The 24,195-nt window shown below is 39.8% G+C and overlaps 1 protein-coding gene across 2 annotated transcripts in view; it reads right to left on the reverse strand.

Moving 5' to 3' along the window:
- The window catches only part of LOC121553782 (wings apart-like protein homolog), a 38,860-nt gene that overhangs the window by 11,529 nt on the left and 3,136 nt on the right, over nucleotides 1-24,195 (reverse strand). For both annotated transcript variants that reach the window (XM_041867172.1, XM_041867173.1), the window contains 4 exons: nucleotides 23,842-24,140; nucleotides 21,142-21,263; nucleotides 626-721; nucleotides 143-307 (listed from right to left, as the gene is read on the reverse strand). In XM_041867172.1, the coding sequence (XP_041723106.1) occupies nucleotides 143-307; nucleotides 626-721; nucleotides 21,142-21,263; nucleotides 23,842-24,140 (682 nt within the window). The remainder of the gene's footprint in view (nucleotides 1-142; nucleotides 308-625; nucleotides 722-21,141; nucleotides 21,264-23,841; nucleotides 24,141-24,195) is intronic.

The following is a 24,195-nucleotide window of genomic DNA, read 5'->3' on the forward strand; positions in this document are numbered from 1 at the left end:
CGCTCTAAATGGACATCAACAGTCTAAACACGCAAACACAAATTGTAAAAATGGCAGATAAGCGGTCGGGGGATGTTAACAGTGCAAAGATCATGCCGACTGTCTTGAGGGCGTGACGCATCAGCCAGCATGACCGGCTCACCTCCTTGTGTTCCTTCCTGCATTTGAGAGCTGTGACGATGTCCTGGTAAGGCTGAGTGGGGATGGTCACAGACTTGATGACTTTGGGTGGTGGGGGAGGAGCTTTGAACAGACCGTCGTCTTTGTGGGAGTTGGTGTCCTTGCTGCTTCCGCTCGATATGCTGGCCTGGAGAGGGGAATAAATCAAAAAGCAAAGTTAGAGACAAACAACTAGTTCCAGGTGCCCTTGGACAATCTAAATTGTCTCCTATTGGGACATTTTCAAAGTCTTGACTAAGCAGAATACAGCTAATATTGATTTAGATTTCCTACTCTGAAATCTCAAGTAGGTGAGGCTGCTATTGGGTCAATGCATTATTCTAGGACAACGCATTGTTATCTTCTTACTAGAGATCGCAAATTCAATACATGGTGTGTGTGCGTGCATTTGTGTGTATGACCAGTGTAAGGCAGAGCCCTGGCAGTGTCCTAGAGTAGTTCTCACCGGAGCAGTGTGTGCGCGGGCTAGGAGTGGCGGGGGAATCTCCTCAGGCTCAGGCTGGTTCCAGTGGCGAGCATTGTACACAGCTTTAGCAGGGGACTGCACACAACACACAACCACAGGTCCAGGGTAAGTACAGTAGCACTGGGAATCATTACAGTACAGGTTTCAGTAGTATTAGAAAGGATTCATGATGAATTACCAAAAGCGAGACAAACCTTGACGTCCTCAGTTTTGGGAACATAGGTACTAGATAAATCCAACGTATTATTAGCCTCATAATCAGGGCCGGGTTTGGTCTAGCGCAAGTCCTGAATATGACTGGCCTATATTGAGAGGATGTTGTGATTATAAACACACATAAACCATTTTTTTTTTGCTATAAAACTAGCAGACAGATTAGTCTATTGATTCTGCTTCTCCCCCTGGTTGGAGGACCTGACATACAAGTTTTTTTTCTTTATTTTAACTATTTTCTACATTGTAGAATAATAGTGAAGACATCACAACTATAAAATAACACATATGGAATCATGTAGTAACCAAAAAAGAGATTCTTCAAATAGCCACCCTTTGCCTTGATGACAGCATTGCACACTCTTGGCATACTCTCAACCAGCTTCACCTGGAATGCTTTTCCAACAGTCTTGAAAGAGTTCCTACATATGCTGAGCACTTGTTGGCTGCTTTTCCGTCACTCTGCGGTCCGACTCATCCCAAACCATCTCAATTGGGTTGAGGTCGGGGGATTGTGGAGGCCAGGTCATCTGATGCAGCACTCCATCACTCTCCTTCTTGGTAAAATAGCCCTTACACAGCCTGAAGGTGTGTTGGGTCATTGTAATGATGTCATGTCATAGTATTGTGAGGACAGAGGAAGAGTTAAGAGATGAGTGGTTTGGGGCTATGAAGTCTACATTCCATTATGTCAAGGTAGATTAGTGATGTTTAGGATAGCATGAGTGATGTTTAGGGTACTGACTTGGGGTAAAGAGTGATGAACATCAAAGACAGGGAGTGCCCATGGAGACTTGCCAGATGTATGTCAGGAAGATGGTAATAGAAGGGTATATAAGGTAGAGTGTTTCCTTTGTTCAAGAGTTCAACTGACGAAGGGCAAAGCTATGTCTGTTGGTTAGATGAACCCACGAGCTCGTGATTCAATAAATACTTGGTATGAAATCTCCACAGAATGTCTAAGTATATCCTTGCATCCTTGAATCTTTGATACCTGAGAAACTCATAACAGATTGGCGTCTAAACGAACAGGATGCAGTTCACAGCTCAACTAACAGGTAAGCAGACTTTCATTTTTTGAATTATGTCAAAATCTGCTTATCTGTGGTAAAGCTGAACTGTAACGAACTTTAAAATTCTATATTTTAAAGGGGGACGATGAGTGGTGTTGAATTATGTAAAGGGATGTAAGGAGGAATATTAAATTGCACAATGACATGATGCTATGATTTAAAACAAGGTGTGTTAACAGTAATTAGCATAAATTGGTAAAGAGAGACTGATGTGTTGTATCATCATAGGAGTAAATAGGTAAAGAGAGAAATAGGTTACGGACCTTTGTGATGTGGTAAAAACATCATTAAATAAGAAGATAATTAGACAAATGAATTACTCAAAATGGCTAGGAGAGGGAGCCAATGACAAGTAACATATTGAATCAGTGTTTAATTACTAACATTGAATGTTACTAACATTGCATGAAATAATAATAGTGATAGGTAAGCATAGAGGTGATAATGAATATCCTCAGGAGAGTACTTAAAAGGGGTAAATAGAGCTTGATGTTATTTTAGAGAGTAGTGGAAAGTCTTTTCTGAGACAGGAACGGCAGTGTCCATGGAAATTACAGTCTGTGTTTTCTGGGACAGGAACGGCAGTGTCCATGGAAATTACAGTCTGTGTTTTTGGTTCCGCTGAGACAATGAAGGAGAGGCTATTTGGGTTGAATGAGGATTGTTAAACTAACTAAAGGATTATTTGATATGAGTATCTATAAGTTAACGTTCTATATGGAGTTGTGAAGATGTGGAAATAGTAATGACAAAATCATAATTAGAGTGTCATGTTTGTATTAAACTTGCTCATCCGAACGTAGACGTACGTCGTGGTAGAAAAGTAATTAATATGGGTTTTCTAAGTTTGTACCGTATTTGGATAATGTGATAGTGGAATAAACTGACCATAAGTAATGTTGTTTTAGACGTAATGTATAATATAGTACAAAGCCAATAGAGGGTTTCCATTGAACTAATTATCATGGTAGAGCTAACGTAGTAAAGTGATGGAACTTCATTTTATATCAGAGGGTAAGATGAGAAATCATTGTAAGGGCACTATTTGTGGAATTTATTTATCATTTCAATGGCATGGAGTAACAATCTGCATTTATGAGTGTAAATTCCACTGCTGATGTGTTGATTGAATGGGTACGACAGAGTATTTGGTTTGGTGATGTTGAATGTATGATTTGAAGCGTGGGTGGTTTAAATAGCAGGACTCTTGTAGCTCGTTTGGTGGAGAATGGTGCTTGCATCTACAGGATTGTGTGTTCGATTCCCAAGGGGGGATAGTATAACTATTTAAAAAATGTATGAGTTCACTAATTGTGGGTCGCTCGGGATAGGAGCGTCAGCTAAATGACTAAAATGTAAAAATGTTAACGGGTATGGAGAGAAGAGTGCGTGGTAGTAATTTTTTGGCCATTGAATAAGGTTTTGCTAGATTAAACGAGTGAGAATGGTGGAATATGTCTATAAATAAATTGGATCGTGATAAATGGATGATTTCAATATATGATGGTAAACTACAGCAAGTGTTTGGTGTTACTTGTAGCTTACTTAGAAAGGATAGTTGACTAGATCTCATTCATTCTGATAATGGCGGAGTGATGGTTTCATTGCGTGGCTATGATTTTAGTTGATTACAAGAGAAATAGGATATAGTTTACGACGCATGGAGAAGTGAATGTCTTAGATCGTAATAGATAAACTGAACCAAACATGACGTTACTATGGCAATTTAGGATGGTTAATGTTGTTAAGGTCGTTTCTAAACCCTATGATAGCGGTAAATGCAGAACGCTGTTTGAAAGTGTGTTTTATTAGGTCTGCTAGTAAAAATGGAAGAATTTCCATTTTTGTCTGCAGGTGTTAACCATTGGGGCTTGCTGAAACGTGAGAGCGCTGTAAGGGACATTATGGGTTACGTTAGGTGTACAAGGATCGCGTATTTTTTCATAGGGGGTTGAATATTATCGGCAGGAAATGGCTAGCCTGTTAGCGGTGAGAGCTAGTGCGGTTTTCATTAGGTGACGTCACTTGCTCTATGAACTGGAAGTAGTTGCTTTGCAAGGATAGCGGATTTTGTATGGTGTGTCGATGGTGAATGTTGTCGATATGTGTAGAGGGTCCCTGGTTCAAACCCAGAGAGGGATAGAAAGCAAAACTTTTACATGGTGGATATTGACATAGATTAATAAGTGACTTGATAAACATTTTGTGAAAGGGATTGTCTTACCGACACATAGTAAATAGTATAACATAGTAATTAAAGTTGCATAGCTTTGAATTGGATGTTTTATTTGTTTTGACTATAACTTCAGAGTAATTTGTCATCTGTTGAGGTACCGTTATAAGGAAAGTTAGCGGTAGAGTATGATAGATATTGTAGAGGGTTTAAAAAGTAAGTAAGTTCATTGGGTGATGAGACATGTTGAAATGTTGAATTGGATGGTTTGAAGAAGGAAAGTAGGTTAATTGGGAGATGAGAAATGTTGAATTGGATGGTTTGAGTAGAGTGGTATTAAAGTAATGCTTTCTAGTAGGTGAATGAACATATGTTTATAAGTAGTAGTGGTTTGTGGATAGAATTTACTAATGACATGATTTAGTAAGAGGATGAAAAAGAAAGTGGTGATAGTTGGGTTATATTGAGATGTACAGGATGCAGAGGGTAATGGTGAGCACGTCTAGATAGTTGAATATGGAACGTTATTTAATCACTGGTAATTATTATTATTACATTATATTGTTTGTTTAAACAACAGTGAGTTATGCAGACGGTTCATTAATTCTGACACCGATCATCTGTTTATAGTACGTTGAACGATGGGAGATAGTTGTTGCTGTTGGCCTGATGGATTAAGGGGACATCTTTTTGTGGGTTTTGGATTATGAAACAATAAGTTTATATTTTTTAAAAACATCAATGCAACAGTTTGCAATGATTAAATTACTAGAAAGGGGTTATAGGTTTATAGTAGAAGGTGTAGTTAACTTAATAAACGTGGAATTATCCAGTGTTTTGTGAGGGGGCGTTTTTTTCTCTCCAGGATTGATGGAAGTCTCCTATAGCATTATGATAAAGGGAGAATAGGAGACAACGTAGCGAACAAATTTTAAATAGATGCCTGGGATAAAATATCAAGTCTTACACAAAGTAAGTGAGGGTATTGGCTAATGAATGAAATATGACATTTAAAAGGGGTGACAGGAACAATGGCAAAGGACATGGATTTTATTTTGTTGTTGATTATGTAAAAGATAATGGATTAGTTGATATGGGACCAAAAGGAGCAGATGTAGGGGTTAAATAATCATGGTGAGATTTAAAGAGGATATGATCTGAAGGGTAATCAATTCAACATAATCATTGTAAACTCAGAGGAATTTTGAGTGGTTTTAATTTTGTGAAAGGTTTTATATAATCTTTTTATGGAGTAGTTATGAGGAGTTAGATTGATACAAATGATTATTGATGAGATAGGACTGTGGATATATGTATCAGGTTTTGTGTGTAATTACCATCTTTGGATTGTTGATTATATGTTAACGAAATGTATAAATTTCTCTTCCAGGAACTTGGGGATTTCTTTATATCTCATTGGGATGTTTCAAAAGTCTGTAGGCTAGGTGGACTAGTTAGTAAAATTAAGTAGTCTTATTTTTAGGTTGTCATAGGGAGCTACTAAATTAAATAAGGCCTGGCCATGTTTTTTGTTATTTGTTTTCCAAATGGGTTTTTCAAATAAACACACAACACACCTAGTATGATGTTATAAAAGGTTATTTTGATTTAAGAGGGTTTTCAACAGGTCAAAGGTGATAAGTCTTAAAGGAGCACACACAGTGAATTTTATGATTTTTTGACTGAGTTTTGGGTATACATGATTTCTTATGAGAATAAATGTCATGAGGATTTAATGTACACTTGGGGTACATAACATTTATTAGATGTTTTGAATGTTGGTAATGATTAGTACAGTGAGGGAAGAAAGTATTTGATCCCCTGCTGATTTTGTACGTTTGCCCACTGACAAAGACATGATCAGTCAAATTTTAATGGTAGGTTTATTTGAACAGCGAGAGACAGAATAACAACAACAAAAATCCAGAAAAACGCATGTCAAAAATGTTATAAATTGATTTTCATTTTAAATTAGGGAAATAAGTATTTGACCCCTCTGCAAAACATGACTTAGTACTTGGTGGCAAAACCCTTGTTGGCAATCACAGAGGTCAGACGTTTCTTGTAGTTGGCCACCAGGTTTGCACACATCTCAGGAGGGATTTTGTCCCACTCCTCTTTGCAGATCTTCTCCAAGTCATTAAGGTTTTGAGGCTGACGTTTGGCAACTCGAACCTTCAGCTCCCTCCACAGATTTTCTATTGGATTAAGGTCTGGAGACTGGCTAGGCCACTCCAGGACCTTAATGTGCTTCTTCTTGAGCCACTCCTTTGTTGCCTTGGCCGTGTGTTTTGGGTCATTGTCATGCTGGAATACCCATCCACGACCCATTTTCAATGCCCTGGCTGAGGGTAGGCGGTTCTCACCCAAGATTTGATGGCCCCGTCCATCGTCCCTTTGATACAGTGAAGTTGTCCTGTCCCCTTAGCAGAAAAACACCCCCAAAGCATAATGTTTCCACCTCCATGTTTGACGGTGGGGAAGGTGTTCTTGGAGTCATAGGCAGCATTCCTCCTCCTCCAAACACGGCGAGTTGAGTTGATGCCAAAGAGCTCGATTGTAGTCTCATCTGACAACAACACTGTCACCCAGTTCTCCTCTGAATCATTCAGATGTTCATTGGCAAACTTCAGACGGGCCTGTATATGTGCTTTCTTGAGCAGGGGGACCTTGCGGGCGCTGCAGGATTTCAGTCCTTCACGGCGTAGTGTGTTACCAATTGTTTTCTTGGTGACTATGGTCCCAGCTGCCTTGAGATCATTGACAAGATCCTCCTGTGTAGTTCTGGGCTGATTCCTCACCGTTCTCATGATCATTGCAACTCCACGAGGTGAGATCTTGCATGGAGCCCCAGGCCGAGGGAGATTGACAGTTATTTTGTGTTTCTTCCATTTGCGAATAATTGCACCAACTGTTGTCAACTTCTCACCAAGCTGCTTGGCGATGGTCTTGTAGCCCATTCCAGCCTCTACAATCTTGTCCCTGACATCCTTGGAGAGCTCTTTGGTCTTGGCCATGGTGGAGAGTTTGGAATCTGATTGATTGCTTCTGTGGACAGGTGTCTTTTATACAGGTAACAAATAGATTAGGAGCACTCCCTTTAAGAGTGTGCTCCTAATCTCAGCTTGTTACCTGTATAAAAGACACCTGGGAGCCAGAAATCTTTCTGATTGAGAGGGGGTCAAATAATTATTTCCCTCATTAAAATGCAAATCAATTTATAACATTTTTGACATGCGCTTTTCTGGATTTTGTTGTTGTTATTCTGTCTCTCACTGTTCAAATAAACCTACCATTAAAATTATAGACTGATAATTTCTTTGTCAGTGGGCAAACGTACAAAATCAGCAGGGGATCAAATATTTTTCCCCCCCTCACTGTATACTATTTCATGGAACAATTCATTGAATGATTTCAATGACCTCTGCAATCTGTCCTGGCTTTATAGTGTGACTTGATCACCCGCACTGTAAATACTTGAGGCATTCTGAATTGGGGGGTTAGTTATGATAAGAATAATTGTGAAGAAGTTTATAATTTGGTAATAATATATGAATCGAACCATAAAATAACTACAGAGAGAGGGAGCTATCCTGAATGAGTGATACCTGTTGATAGTTAAGTGTACTAATCTTGGATTACTTTACGGGATAGAAGTAAGTTGAGGTATTATCCAAAGTTGTCATTTTAATTTCATTTTTATTAGGGTTTAATAAACAATGTTGGTGTTTTGTTTTTGAAAGCATGAATCACGTGACTCATGTGTTCAGAAAAGGGGGTAGTATTGATGGTATGAGGATTTATTGGTATATTTGCATATTGTATTAAGAATATGAGCAGTAGTAAGTAATGTGTTAGATTAAATGTTTTAGGGGGAAATGTATTTGTGGTATAAGGCAGAATTTAGAGGAGGCCTTTCTATAACATTAGTGACTATAACACGCTGCAAGAATGTGCACTTCCTAATCTAAAAGGCTTATCAGGAATGATAAGAAGAAAGGATGAAGTATCATGCAGTGTCTCAACTAACAATGTTATGCAGACTTTCTTTCGAAAAGGTGAAGGCTTCTCTGACAGACCTACCAGGAGAATCTGGACATTTTTTGCAACTTGGAGACTATGTGGTGGTAAAGGATTAATGAAGTCATTGATGGACAACACCCAAGTGGGAAGGTTAGTAATAGGTGTTGATGGCTACCTTGGAGGGGCAAGTAAGAGAGAGAGATTCCTAGATCTGTATGTACCATTGTAGGACTTTTCTAACGCAGAGGAGGAAGATGGCACCGCTTCGGCTGAGCTTTGTTTTGTTTGTGTTTTTGGAAGCAGGGAATATTGGTACGCTGATTGAAGGACACAACAGAGAGATGGTGATAAATGGAGAAGGACTCTGCATGATCATAGAACTAGTGAAGGAAGAAGGTTCATGCATCATCACACCGTCTACACCAACGGAGGTATGGATAGAGGGGAGATTGAACAGGTATCAGGTCAACCAATGGCTACGAGGAAACTGACGATTAGAGATGAGGATACTGTTGATGACAATTATCAGGTGATGGAGGACGATGTTTGAGGAATGATACTGATGAGATGTGGGTTATGGCTGATTACCTCAGTGGAGGAACAGAGCTATAGACCTCCAATAATTTCAAGATTTTCAGGAATCAACTGGCTGTCATTCTATTCGGTTATATGTATTTAAAAGGTTTATCTAATAGAAATTGGGAAGTATATTAGGAATTGGTATTAGGAATAATTGTTAAAGCATGATAATTTGTCATATGGTGAATGTTTGTATGGATGTATTGGTTTAGGAATGAAATCAATTAAATTGTTGTGTTTTTGTCTTCTAGTGAGGTAAATACAGAGGGTATCTTGATGCATAATAAGGAATAATTTGGCATAGCATGGTTTGAACCTAAATAAGTAAAAGTAACAAACTATGAACCGGCTGAAGATGAATATAAGAGGCGTTGAAGACGTTTTTGTAAAATACCACTTCTACATGCAACTGGTCTACAACAACCAATCAAAGATAAAGGATTTTCTCATGTTTTTATATCGAAGGAGTGGGAAAGGAGTTCACAATTGAGTGAGAATGGAGAAAGATCTGTTCAAATGCAACATTTCTCATGTTGTTGGTATAATGGTTGGCAAATGGACATGACATTGAAATTGTGGAGTTGGTGGTGAATCGAATGAGACATAGTTGTGACATTGTAATGGGCAAGTCATTTTGAAATATGAAGCTGTCTGAAGAACATAATGAAGAGACGCCAGAAGATGTAAGTGCTGGGTGGAATAAAGGGGTTGCTTGTTGATAAAAAAATTGGATTGATCTAAATTGGATAATTTGGGTAGTAGGTATATACACACTGCTAAATTAATAGTATTAAGAATGCATTGAGATAATGATCTGTATTTATTATCAGGATGAGGAAGGTCATAATTGAATTATGGATGTTTATAATGTATGATAATATAAGTATACATTCTGAAAGTTGTAATGGAAGTTAAGGTGAGGATTGTGAATGAAATCATGAAGATGTTGATTAATTTGGTTAAAGTATTAACATATTAGTAATTATATAGATTTGGCGTATTGGGTGATATTGATATGAATGTTTAGAGTAGTAAATATTTATGTTGATAGGCAAGTACTTAATTGGTTATTATCATGGGGTTATGATATTTTCATATGATCTGAATTTGGTTGAATTATTAAAGCAGGAATAGTTTAGGGATGTAATGATTTAACAGGGAGTGATAATAGAGTGTTATAATGTGTATGTTATATCAGGAATAATAGGAGAACAAAGTCGGAGTTGAACATTGTATATTTTAACAATCATGGGTTTTTAAGAATTGGGTCTGAGATGTTAATCATTAGAATGTGTAATTGATAATCACATGGCATTGGATGCTATTATATTAAGATGATATGGTAATTTGAATGCTGTTGAAGTTTTTTCAAAGTTTTTTAGTGGTAATTCCATAGGAACATGGATGGCAAGCATTCTAGGTCCTATAGTGGTCATAGTAATTATTGTAGCAATAGTTAGGGGGTTGTTTTAAATTTTGGGGATTGATTTTAAGATCTGTACAAACGATTATTAACATGCCTGTGATTACAGTTAGAGATGTGTCAGTTAATGTTAATGCAAGGAGGGAAAGGAATAATTATTCTTTGTCATCTTGTTCCAGTTCAGATTCCATTGATAATGTTGATTGAGGACAAGGAATGTTAAGTTGGAATTGTATGACATGGAATTTAAGGTTTATAGGATCGTAGATGTGGACAGATGAATATCTCAGTGGATCAGATAGAGCCCCTTGTGACGAGGAAAAACTTGGGGTTCCTCTGACAGCGCAGAAATGATGAAGACGGACGTTTTTGTTATTTTTATATTCATGTGTATAGATTATAATATTAATGTAACTTAGTAATGGTTATGTATAATTGTTGATGTCATGATGGTAACAATTTATTTCTACGTATGTTTTCTTGGTTGTATGGCTCAGAAAAAGGGGTCATTTTAAAAGCGGGGATGTCTGTGGGATTTTTTTCTCCATATATATATATATATATATATATATATGGTTTTGACTACATAGATTAGCATGAATATGTAGTAGTTAATTATGCATTTATTTTACTCTGACTGAGTTTATAGAGGTTTGAGAGGTTTGATATCACATAAGATAGATGGCTGAGAATTTATACCTTTGTTGATGAAATAAATGGAGAATCGAGTTGGATTCAGGTATGAAAGGTGGAAGGGGTCAATTCTCAGTTATCTAGCATAGTTTAGGATCTAGTCAGAGATGTATGTACTACTGATTGGAGAATATTGTATTTTATATAAAGTTATATGGGCATTGTTTGGGTTTAGTCATGTCACTTAACACACAAAAAAATGTTTGATTGTAATGATGTCATGTCATAGTGTTGTGAGGACAGAGGAAGAGTTAAGCGATGAGTGGTTTGGGGCTATGAAGTCTACATTCCATTATTACATTTACATTTTAGTCATTTAGCAGACGCTCTTATCCAGAGCGACTTACAGTTAGTGAGTGCATACATTTTTAAAACATTATGTCAAGGTAGATTAGTGATGTTTAGGATAGCATGAGTGATGTTTAGGATAGTGACCTGGGGTAAAGAGTGATGAACATCAAAGACAGAGAGTGCCCATGGAGACTTGCCAGATGTATGTCAGGAAGATGGTAATAGAAGGGTATAAAAGGTAGTGTTTCCTTTGTTCAAGAGTTCAACTGACGAAGGGCAAAGCTATGTCGGTTGGTTAGATGAACCCACGAGCTCGTGATTCAATAAATACTTGGTATGAAAGCTCCACAGAATGTCTAAGTATATCCTTGCATCCTTGATTCTTTTATGATGAGTTTCTAAGGTATCACAGTCATTGTCCTGTTGAAAAACAAATGATAGCCCCAATAAGCCCAAACCAGATGGGATGGCGTATCACTACAGAATGCTGTGGTAGCCATGCTGGTTAAGTGTGCATTGAATTCTAAATAAATCACAGACAGCGTCACCAGCAAAGCACCCCCACACCATAACACCACCTCCTCCATACTTTATGGTGGGAAATACACATGCGGAGATCAGCCGTTCACCTACACCGCGTCTCACAAAGACACGGCGGTTGTAACCAAAAATCTCAAAGTTGGACTCCAGACCAAAGGACACATTTCCACCGGTCTATCGTCCATTGCTTGTGTTTCTTGGCCCAAGCAGGTCTCTTCTTATTGGTGTCCTTTAGTAGTGGTTTCATTCCAGCAATTCGACCATGAAGGCCTGATTCACACAGTCCCCTCTGAACAGTTGATGTTGAGATGTGTCTGTTACTTGAACTCCGTGAAGCATTTATTCGGGCTGCAATTTCAGAGGCTGGTAACTCTAATGAACGTATCCTCTGCAGCAGAGGTAACTCTGGGTCTTCCATTCCTGTGGCGGTCCTCATGAGAGCCAGTTTCATCACAGCGCTTGATGGTTTCTGCGACTGCACTTGAAGAAACTTTCAAAGTTCTTGAAATGTTCCGTATTGACTGTCGTTTCTCTTTGCTTATTTGAGCTGTTCTTGCCATAATATGGACTTTGTCTTTTATCAAATAGGGCTATCTTCTGTATACCCCCCCTACCTTGTCACAACACAACTGATTGGCTCAATAGCATTAAGAAGGAAAGAAATTCCACAAATTAACTTTTAAGAAGGCACAGCTGTTAATTGAAATGCATTCCAGGTGACTACCTCATGAAGCTGGTTGAGAGAATGCAAAGAGTGTAAAAAGCTGTCATCAAGGCAAAGGGTGGCTATTTGAAGAATTTCACATATAAAATATATTTTGATTTGTTTAACACTTTTTTTGGTTACTACATGATTCCATATGTGTTATTTAATAGCTTTGATGTCTTCACTATTATTCTACAATGTAAAAAAACAGTAAAAATAAAGAACACTTGAATGAGTAGGTGTTCTAAAACTTTTGAATGGTAATGTATATACACATGCACTGAGTGTACAAAACATTAAGAACACCTTCCTAATATCGAGTTGCAACCCCCCCATGCCCTCACAACAGCCTCAATTCATCGGGGCGTGGACTCTACAAGGTGACGAAATCGTTCTACAGGGATGCTGGCCCATGTTGACGTCAACGCGTCCCACAGTTGTGTCAAGTTGGCTGGATGTCCTTTGGGTAGTGAACCATTCTTGATACACACGGGAAACTGTTGAGCATGAAAAACCTAGCAGCATTGCAGTTCTTGACACAAACTGATGCACCTGGCACCTACTACCATACCCCGTTCAAAGGTAATAAAATATTTTTTATCTTGCCCATTCACCCTATGAATGCCACATATACGCAATCCATATCTCAATTGTCTCAAGGCTTAAAGATCCTTCTTTAACAGTCTCCTCCACTTCATTTATACTGATTGGAGTGGATTTAACAAGTGACATCAATAAGGGAACATAGCTTTCATCTGGATTCACCTGGTCAGTACGTCATGGAAAGAGCAGGTGTTCATAATGTTTTGTACACTCAGGGTATAGTTTCCTCCTATTTGTACTGGACTCCAAGTGAATCGTCAAATCAACCAATCCCTCTAATGTTCACAGACTAATCCATCTTTCCCAGTATATTACCATTGTACTACATCCTATTTTACAGTGGTCACTCAAGGGTCTGGAAATGCTATTTGTACCATTTCTACAGAGATTGCCCTACAAATAAATATTTTACCTAAGAGTATAATCATATTTTCCATTGATTGATCATGATTTTTCAGATTTCCTAACATTACTGTTTGTAGGTCCATCTGAACACAGACATCACCAACAACCTCTGCTATACCTGACTGAAAAAGCGAGCCACCGAAGGACAGTACCAAAAGAGATGATCTATTGATTCTGTTTCTTCACTGCAGTATTCACAGGGCTAACTGTTCAATGCCCCATACATTGAGCATTCTTTTTGTGTAGCGAGAATTTTATATTATAGTTTAAATTGAAAAGAACGGATTGATGGGTCAATTGTTATTTTGTATATCAGTTCATATTGTGACATCAAATCTGTTCCCAACTACCTTGAATTTTAAGCGGTATGTTGTCAAACCTCTCAACCTTAAGTGAAACTGACACCATTTATGATTTATACTAGTCATTTTAAGCCATGCATGGTTTTTGATTGGCGGCAGACATAATAATTAATTATTTTCTCTTTTGAGTAATTGCCTATTCCATTTTTGTGGCAGAGCTGCGATAAGCTAGTCATATTTTTGCATTTTTCCATCCAACAAGTATGTGAGTACAGTACAGTGCTATGAAAGGGTATTTGCCCCCTTTCTAATTTTCTCTACTTTTGCATATTTGTGATACTGAATGTTATCAGATCTTCAACCAAAACCTAATATTAGATAAAGGTAACATAAGTGAACAAATAACACAACAATTACATATTTATTTCATAAACAAAGTTATGCAACACCCAATTCCCCTGTGTGAAAAAGTAATTGCCCCCTTACACTCAATAACTGGTTGTGCCACCTTTAGCTGCAATGACTCCAACCAAATGCAAATGTAGTTGTTGATCAGTCTCTCACGTCACTGTGGAGGAATTTTGGCCCACTCTTCCATGCAGAACTGCTTTAACTCAGCAACGTGTGGGTTTTCAAGCATGAACTGCTCGTTTCAAGTCCTGCCACAACATCTCAATTGGGATTAGGTCTGGACTTTGACTAGGCCATTCCAAAACTTCCAATTTGTTGCTTTTTAGCAATTTTCATGTAGACTTGATTGTGTGTTTTGGATCATTGTCTTGCTGCATGACCCAGCTGCGCTTCAGCTTCAGCTCACAGACGGATGGTCTGACATTCTCCTGTAGAATTCTCTGATACAGAGCATTATTCATGGTTCCTTCTATTAAGGCAAGTCGTCCAGGTCCTGAGGCAGCAAAGCATCCCCAAACCATCACACCACCACCACCACCATGCTTGACCTTTGGTATGATGTTCTTACTGTGGAATGCAGAGTTTGGTTTTCGCCAGGCATTACTGGAACCATGTCGTCCAAACAGTTATACTTTTGAATCATCTGTCCATAGAACGTTCTTCCAAGAGTCTTGATGATCATCCAGGTGCTTTTTGGCAAACTTGAGTCAACTTTTGGACGAGATGGGTCCCATTATGCCTGGCGAAAACCAAAACACTGCATTCCACAGTAAGAACATCATACCAAAGGTCAAGCATGGTGGTGTGATGGTTTGGGGATGCTTTGCTGCCTCAGGACCTGGATGACTTGCCTTAATAGAAGGAACCATGAATTCTGCTCTGTATCAGAGAATTCTACAGGAGAATGTCAGACCATTCGTCTGTGAGCTGAAGCGCAGCTGGGTCATGCAGCAAGACAATGATCCAAAACCTAATCCCAATTGAGATGTTGTGGCAGGACTTGAAACGAGCAGTTCATGCTTGAAAACCCACACGTTGTTGAGTTAAAGCAGTTCTGCATGGAAGAGTGGGCCAAAATTCCTCCACAGCGATGTGAGAGACTGATCAACAACTACAGGAAGCATTTGGTTGGAGTCATTGCAGCTAAAGGTGGCACAACCAGTTAGAGTGTAAGGGGGCAATTACTTTTTCACACAGGGGAATTGGTTGTTGCATAACTTTGTTTATGAAATAAATATGTAATTGTTATGTTATTTGTTCACTTATACCTTTATCTAGTATTAGGTATTGGTTGAAGATCTGACAACATTCAGTATCACAAATATGCAAAAGTAGAGAAAATTAGAAAGGGGGCAAACACTTTTCATAGCACTGTATGTCAGATCAACAACAAAAAACTAATGACGGGCCTGATGGAAACAGCAAATTTGTCTATAAACCATCCAAATATCGACCAAACAAAATACGCTAGACACGGGTGGATAAATTGTCGTCTGTGAAATAAATAATGTGACAAATGGCAGACGAAACACTTTTTTGCACAATTGTTGATAGAATAACCGAAATGTCTTCAGACCCCTTTACTTTTCCCACTTTGTTACGTTACAGCCTTATTCTAAAATGCATTAAATAAATAAAAATCTGCAGCAATCTACACACAATACCCCATAATGACAAAAATACCTTATTTACATAAGTATTCAGACCCTTTGCTATGAGACTAGAAAATGAGCTCAGGTGCATCCTGTTTCCATTGATCATCCTTGAGATGTTTCTACAACTTGATTGGAGTCCACCTGTGGTAAATTCAATTGATTGGACATGATTTTGAAAAGGCACACACTTGTCTATATAAGGTCCCACAGTTGACAGTGCATGTCAGAGCAAAAACCAAGCCATGAGGTCAAAGGAACTGTCCGTAGAGCTCAGAGACAGGATTGTGTCGAGGCACAGATCTGGGGAAGGGTACCAAAAGAAATTCTGCAGCATTGAAGGTCCCCAAGAACACAGTGGCCTTCATCATTCTTAAATGGAAGAAGTTTGGAACCACCAAGACTCTTCCTAGAGCTGGCCGCCCGGCCAAACTGAGCAATCGGGGGAGAAGGGCCTTGGTCAGGGAGGTGAACAAGATGGTCACTCTGACAGCGCTCTAGAGTTCCTCTGTGGAGATAGGAGAACCTTCCAGAAGGACAACCATCTCTGCAGCACAATCAGGCCTGTATGGTAGAGTGGATAGACGAAAGCCATTCCTCAGTAAAAGGCACATGACAGCCTGCTTGGAGTTTGCCAAAAGGCCTAAAGACTCAAGATTATCTGGTCTGATGAAACCAAGATTGAACCATTTGGCCTGAATGCCAAGAGTCACGTCTGGAGGAAACCTGGCACCATCCCTACGGTGAAGCATGGTGGTGGCAGCATCATGCTGTGGGGATGTTTTACAGCGACAGGGACTGGGAGACTAGTCAGGATCGAGGCAAAGATGAACTGAGAAATGTACCGAGAGATCCTTGACGAAAACCTGCTCCAGAGAGCTCAGGACCTCAGACTGGGGCTAAGGTTCACTTTCCAACAGGACAACGACCCTAAGCACACAGCTAAAACAACGCAGGAGTGGCTTCAGGACAAGATTCAAACAAACACAGAAACCATCTGTGTGAACGCAATTGACTTTTAAAGGAGATTCATGGTTGAGATGACATCCGTAGCTTTTAAAAAGTCAATCGCATTGCACAGGTAATTAATCTGCATTGGTTTGAATCCTGGCTCTAGAGTAAAGGGTCTTCAAACCAAAGTTTATTCATCACATGCACAGGATACAGCAGGTGTAAACGGTACAGTGAAATGCTTACTTGCAGCCCTTCCTCAACAGTGCAGAATAAACACTTGCTGAATGACTCAGCTACTGTCAGGGGTGCAGTTACTACTTATTATTGGAATTAAAACAATCTGTTGGTCCTCTTAACTGGCTTAATCACTGATTTTGAAAATGGTGTGACTTTCCGCTTGATTTGGTAAAATGCTTGAGTTGAGGCGAGAGGTTCTTGTGATGTTTCTGGAGATTCATGTAATTAGGCCCATCCCATTCATCTGCCTTGCAAAAAAGCAGTGTTATATATATCCAGTGAAGCAAAGCAGACGTGATCTTGTTATTGACTCCAGCAGAATTATCCCTTCAAAGAGAATGTTATCTAGCTGCTCACCAATGAGTGCTTGAAACATATTGAACATCTACTCCCCTTAGTGAGAGCAATTCTAGCTCGTATCAGTGTTACCTCATGAGCACAGCTACACTGAAAAACTATTTCCATACACAATCGCCATCTCACACACACACACACACACACACATCCAATCCACACACAGAAACAGACTTCATAACTCCCTCATAGGGATGTTAACGGTTAACTGTTAAAAATCGGTTAGCCGTGGAAGATACATTTGACCGGTCATGCTTATCGGTCTATAGGTTAATTTGCATAAATGAGTATTAAATTGGTTCGTGTGTATTTTCGTTAGTCATCATGTATCTTATTTATCACACGCTAACAGCATACAGAGCCTAGTTTGAGGAGCGGAATGGCACATCACCTGTCAGACAGCGCCAGGGCACCTCCTTAACCTCTTAAGGTTCGGACCCTTTTTTTTCAAATTTTCACCTAAAATGACATACCCAAATCTGCCTGTAGCTCGAGACCTGAAGCAAGGATACGTGTTACCATTTGAAAGGAAACACTTTGAAGTTTGTGGCAATGTGAAATTAATGTAGGAGAATATAACACATTAGATCTGGTAAAAGATAATATAAACAAAAAAAACATGCATTTTCTTCCCCCCCCATCATCATCTTTGAAATGCAAGAGAAAGGCCACAATATAATATTGCTAAATGATTATGTAAAATTTAAATATTGCAGTTTAGGCGCAATTTAGATTTTGGCCACTAGCTGGCAGCAGTGTGTGCAAAGTTTCAGATTGATCCAGTGAAGCATTGCAATACTGGACTATCAAGTCTGCCCAAATGTGCCAGATTGGTCAATTGATACATTTTCAAGTACATAACTATAGAGAGAACAAAATGTAAGTTTACACACTCCCAGGAACGTCATACATGATGGATATTTAGCTTATACACTAACTTTAGATGGCCGGGCAAGGTGGGTGTGGAGCCAGAGACAGCAGGGGTTCAAACTGTAGAACCCTACATTTGAATATAAAAATGGATTTTATCACGCAAAACTATGCTACATTTTATCTCTGGGACCCTTAGGATGACAAATCAGAGCAATATTACTGAATGTAAGTACATTATTTACCTTCAGAGGTGAATGTATCAAACCAGATGCCGTGATAAGTTTTGTTGTTGTGCACTCTCCTCAAACAATAGCATGGTATTTTTTCACTGTAATAGCTACTGTAAATTGGATAGTGCAGTTAAATCAACAAGAATGTAAGCTTTCTGCCCATATAAGACATGTCTATGCCCTGGAAAGTTTGCTGTTACTTACAACAGTCATGCTAATCACATTAGCGCACATTAGCTCAACCGTCCCATATACGAGACACCGATCCCGTAGCGGTTAAAAAGCTGCCATTTGCTTTTCTAAGCATCAGTCATTGCACCAATAAGAACAATTCTAAATGCAATCGAGTGTTTAAAACAGATGGCCACGATTAAAAATAGCTATATTTATCATCTCAACGTAATTGAAGCGCGCCTCCCATTCGCCATTAAGAGTGCATAGGCTATAATCAATGGTAGGCAGGCTATAAACGCGTCACCAAACACTTAGCAATATGGGCTTGAGGCAGTATAATTGTTTGAAACCTGAATGGTTTTACTCTACTTCAAATAATGAGGCATGTCTTTCTTACCTTGCTTCAAAGTAGCCTAGCGAAATCCAACTTTCATATATATATATATATATATATATATACACACACACACATACACACACACACACACACACACACACATACATATATACAGTGGGGAGAACAAGTATTTGATACACTGCCAATTTTGCAGGTTTTCCTACTTACAAAGCATGTAGAGGTCTGTAATCTTTATCATAGGTACACTTCAACTGTGAGAGACGGAATCTAAAACAAAAATCCAGAAAATCACATTGTATGATTTTTAAGTAATTAATTTGCATTTTATTACATGACATAAGTATTTGATCACCTACCAACCAGTAAGAATTCCGGCTCTCACAGACCTGTTAGTTTTTCTTTAAGAAACCCTCCTGTTCTCCACTCATTACCTGTATTAACTGCACCTGTTTGAACTCGTTACCTGTATAAAATACACCTGTCCACACACTCAATCAAACAGACTCCAACCTCTCCACAATGGCCAAGACCAGAGAGCTGTGTAAGGACATCAGGGATAAAATTGTAGACCTGCACAAGGCTGGGATGGGCTACAGGACAATAGGCAAGCATCTTGGTGAGAAGGCAACAACTGTTGGCGCAATTATTAGAAAATGGAAGAAGTTCAAGATGACGGTCAATCACCCTCGGTCTGGGGCTCCATGCAAGATCTCACCTCGTGGGGCATCAATGCTCATGAGGAAGGTGAGGGATCAGCCCAGAACTACACGGCAGGACCTGGTCAATGACCTGAAGAGAGCTGGGACCACAGTCTCAAAGAAAACCATTAGTAACACACTACGCCATCATGGATTAAAATCCTGCAGCGCACGCAAGGTCCCCCTGCTCAAGCCAGCGCATGTCCAGGCCCGTCTGAAGTTTGCCAATGACCATCTGGATGATCCAGAGGAGGAATGGGAGAAGGTCATGTGGTCTGATGAGACAAAAATTGAGCTTTTTGGTCTAAACTCCGCTCGCCGTGTTTGGAGGAAGAAGAAGGATGAGTACAACCCCAAGAACACCATCCCAACCGTGAAGCATGGAGGTGGAAACATCATTCTTTGGGGATGCTTTTCTGCAAAGGAGACAGGACGACTGCACTGTATTGAGGGGAGGATGGATGGGGCCATGTATCGCGAGATCTTGGCCAACAACCTCCTTCCCTCAGTAAGAGCATTGAAGATGGGTCGTGGCTGGGTCTTCCAGCATGACAACGACCCGAAACACACAGCCAGGGCAACTAAGGAGTGGCTCCGTAAGAAGCATCTCAAGGTCCTGGAGTGGCCTAGCCAGTCTCCAGACCTGAACCCAATAGAACATCTTTGGAGGGAGCTGAAAGTCCGTATTGTCCAGCGACAGCCCCAAAACCTGAAGGATCTGGAGAAGGTCTGTATGGAGGGAGTGGGCCAAAATCCCTGCTGCAGTGTGTGCAAACCTGGTCAAGACCTACAGGAAACGTATGATCTCTGTAATTGCAAACAAAGGTTTCTGTACCAAATATTAAGTTCTGCTTTTCTGATGTATCAAATACTTATGTCATGTAATAAAATGCAAATTGATTACTTAAAAATCATACAATGTGATTTTCTGGATTTTTGTTTTAGTTTCCGTCTCTCACAGTTGAAGTGTACCTATGATAAAAATGCCAGACCTCTACATGCTTTATAAGTAGGAAAACCTTCAAAATCGGCAGTGTATCAAATACTTGTTCTCCCCACTGTATATCTCAAGACCTCCTCATGCCATTATAATTTCTCTCCTGTTATATTGGTTTTCATATCAACTTTCTTTCGTTAGCCCAGAAGCCAAAGGCACAATCCTAGTCATATTAGCAACCCATCGTAGTTGCTGCTATTAGATTCCCAATTTTTCTAAAGTTTCTAACACTCGCATTAGGTGCACTGTTTAGAACTGTGTTTTCCCGCTAATTGCATTTTGGCAAATGTTTAATTACGTTTTATTAGCCGTTTCATTACAAGAGTTTAATGTTCAATAATATGTTATAGCCTTTTGACTGTAAGACGATAGGCTTGCTAATATCCGTTCCTTGTATGCATGCATAGTAGGCTATTTTCTGTTGGTCACCTAATTTTACTGTTTGGAAAAAATGTAACTGTTTGTTGACCGGTTAATGAGGGTAGGTTAGTTGACAGCAAAATGGATGGAAATGTGCAACACTACTCCCTCACCTTTTTGGGCCCACTGAAGATCTTCCTGCAAATTTCCTTGGATGTATCCCCCTGTTTTCCTGAGCGACCCTTCTGCTCTTCAGACCCACCAAGGTTAGAGTCATCAGAAAACTCCAGAATATCTGAGAGTGGGGAAAAAGCACAATAAGGTTAACAGTGGAATCAACATGATGGAAATAGATGTACAATAGAAATCCAGTGACATGGTGTAGCCAAACTGACTAAGCAAAGCATGAGCCTAAGGAATTACCATTGTCCACACACACACAACAACAAAGTTGTGAAGAGGGCACGATAACGCCTCTTCACCCTCAGGAGGCTGAAAAGATTCAGCATAGGCCCTCAGATCCTCAAAAAGTTCTACAGCTGCACCATTGAGAGCATCTTGACTGGCTGCATCACCGCTTGGTATGGCAACTGCTTGGCATCTGACCGCAAGGAACTACAGAGGGTAGTGCGTACGGCCCAGTACATCACTGGGGCAGAGCTCCCAGCCATCCAGGACCTCTATACCAGGCGGTATCAGAGGAAAGCCCTAAAAATTGTCCAAGGCTCCAGCCACCCAAGTCATAGACTGTTCTCTCTGCTATCGCACGGCAGGTGGTACCGATGCACCAAGTCTGGAACCAACAGGACCCTGAACAGCTTCTACCCCCAAGCCATAAGACTGCTAAATAGTTAGTCCGGGGTAGCTATTGGTGAACTATTTAACTATCTGCATTGACCATGTTTGCACTAACTTTTGACTCATCACATGCGCTGCTGTTACCGTTTATTAGCTATCCAACAGTCTATTCACTTTATCCCGACCTACAGTGGCAAGAAAAGGTATGTGAACCCGTTGGAATTACCTGGATTTCTGCATAAATTGGTCACAATTTGATCTGATCTTCATCTAAGTCACAACAATAGATAAACACAGTGTGCTTAAACTAATAACACACAATATTGTATTTTTCTTGTCTATATTGAATACATCATTTAAACATTCACAGTGTAGGTTGGAAAAAGTATGTGAACCCCTAGGCTAATGACTTCTCCAAAAGCTAATTTGAGTCAGGTGTCAGCTAACCTGGAGTCCAATCAATGACACGAGATTGGAGATGTTGGTTAGAGCTGCCCTGCCCTATAGAAAACTCACAAAATGTGAGTTTGCTATTCACAAAAAGCATTGCCTGATTTGAACCATGCCTTGAACAAAAGAGATCTCAGAAGACTTAAGATTAAGAATAGTTGACTTGCATAAAGCTGGAAAGGGTTACAAAAGTATCTCTAAAAGCCTTGATGTTCATCAGTCCACAGTACGACAAATTGTCTATAAATGGAGAAAGTTCAGCACTGTTGCTACTCTCCTTAGGAGTGGCCATCCTGCAAAGATGACTGCAAGAGCACAGTGCAGAATGCACAATGAGGTTAAGAAGAATCCTATAGTGTCAGCTAGACTTACAGAAATCTCTGGGACATGCTAACATCTCTGTTGATGAGTCTACGATACGTAAAACACTAAACAAGAATGGTGTTCATGAGAGGACACCATGGAAGAAGCCACTGCTATACAAAAAAAAACATTGATGCACGTCTGAAGTTTGCAAAAGAGCACATGGATGTTCCACAGCGCTACTGGCAAAATATTCTGTGGACAGATTAAACTAAAGTTGAGTTGTTTCGAAGGAACATACAACACTGTGTGGAGAAAAAAAGGCACAGCACACCAACATCAAAACCTCATCCTAACTGTAAAGTTTGGTGGAGGGAGCTTCATGGTTTGGGGCTGTTTTGCTGCTTCAGGGCCTGGACAGCTTGCTATCATCGACGGAAAATTGAATTCCCAAGTTTATCAAGACATTTTGCAGGAGAATGTAAGGCTGTCTGCCAATTCAGAAGTTGGGTGATGCAACAGGACAACAACCCAAAACAGAAGTAAATCAACAGAATGGCTTCAACAAAAAAAATACAACTTCTGCAGTGGCCCAGTCAGAGTCCTGACCTCAACCCGATTGAGATGCTGTGGCATGACCTCAAGAGAGCGGTTCACACAAGACATCCCAAGAATATTGCTTAACTGAAACAGTTTTGTAAAGAGGAATGGTCCAAAATTCCTCCTGACCGTTGTTCAGGTCTGATCCGCAACTACAGAAAACATTTGGTTGAGGTTATTGCTACCAAAGGAGGGTCAACCAGTTATTAAATCAAAGGGTTCACATACTTTTTCCACCCTGCACTGTGAATGTTTACACAGTGTGTTCAATAAAGACATGAAAACATATAATTGTTTGTGTGTTATTAGTTTAAGCAGACTGTTTGTCTCTCTGACCAATTTATGCAGAAATCCGGGAAATTCCAAAGGGTTCACATACTTTTTCTTGCCACTGTATATGTACATATCTACCTCAATTACCTCGTACCCCTGCACATAGACTCGGTACTGGTACCCCGTGTATATAGCTAAGTTATCGTTACTCATTATGGATCTATTCCTTCTTATTATTTTTCTATAATTTCTTTTTTTCTCTCTGCATTGTTGGGAAGGGCCCGTAAGTAAGCATTTCACTGTTAGTCTACACCTGTTGTTTATGAAGCATGTGACAAATACAATTTGATATTTTGACTGTCTATGAGACAGCTGTATGAAAAACAGGTGAGATAGGCTAACATCTTTATTACCTATAGACGAACACAAACATCAACAGTATATATCACCTGTATTGCTGCTGCTCTGGCTGTCCTGAGAGTCGCTGGGCTGGGGGCTGTCCACACTAGCAGCCATGGCTGCTGCTGCAGCCTTCTTGGCCTTCCGCTTCTCTTTGGCCTGGGAGCCCTCCTCTTCGTCACTGTCACTCTCGCTGAGGTCGTCAAAGCCAAAGTACTTGATCTTGTAGCTGCTGCTGCCGCCGGCCGCGGGGTCCGCTCCCTCCTCCCCCTCCTGGTCACCCTTGTCCTCGAAGCCGAAGAACTCCAGCTTGGTCTCCTTCTTGGACTTACTCTGGGTGGTTCGGAACCTGACGGTTACAAGAGGAGAATCATTTAATTTCAAATCAGCAGCTGCCGTGGAAC

The sequence above is a fragment of the Coregonus clupeaformis genome, chromosome 37, assembly GCF_020615455.1.
Source record: "Coregonus clupeaformis isolate EN_2021a chromosome 37, ASM2061545v1, whole genome shotgun sequence".
NCBI classification, from domain to species: domain Eukaryota; kingdom Metazoa; phylum Chordata; class Actinopteri; order Salmoniformes; family Salmonidae; genus Coregonus; species Coregonus clupeaformis.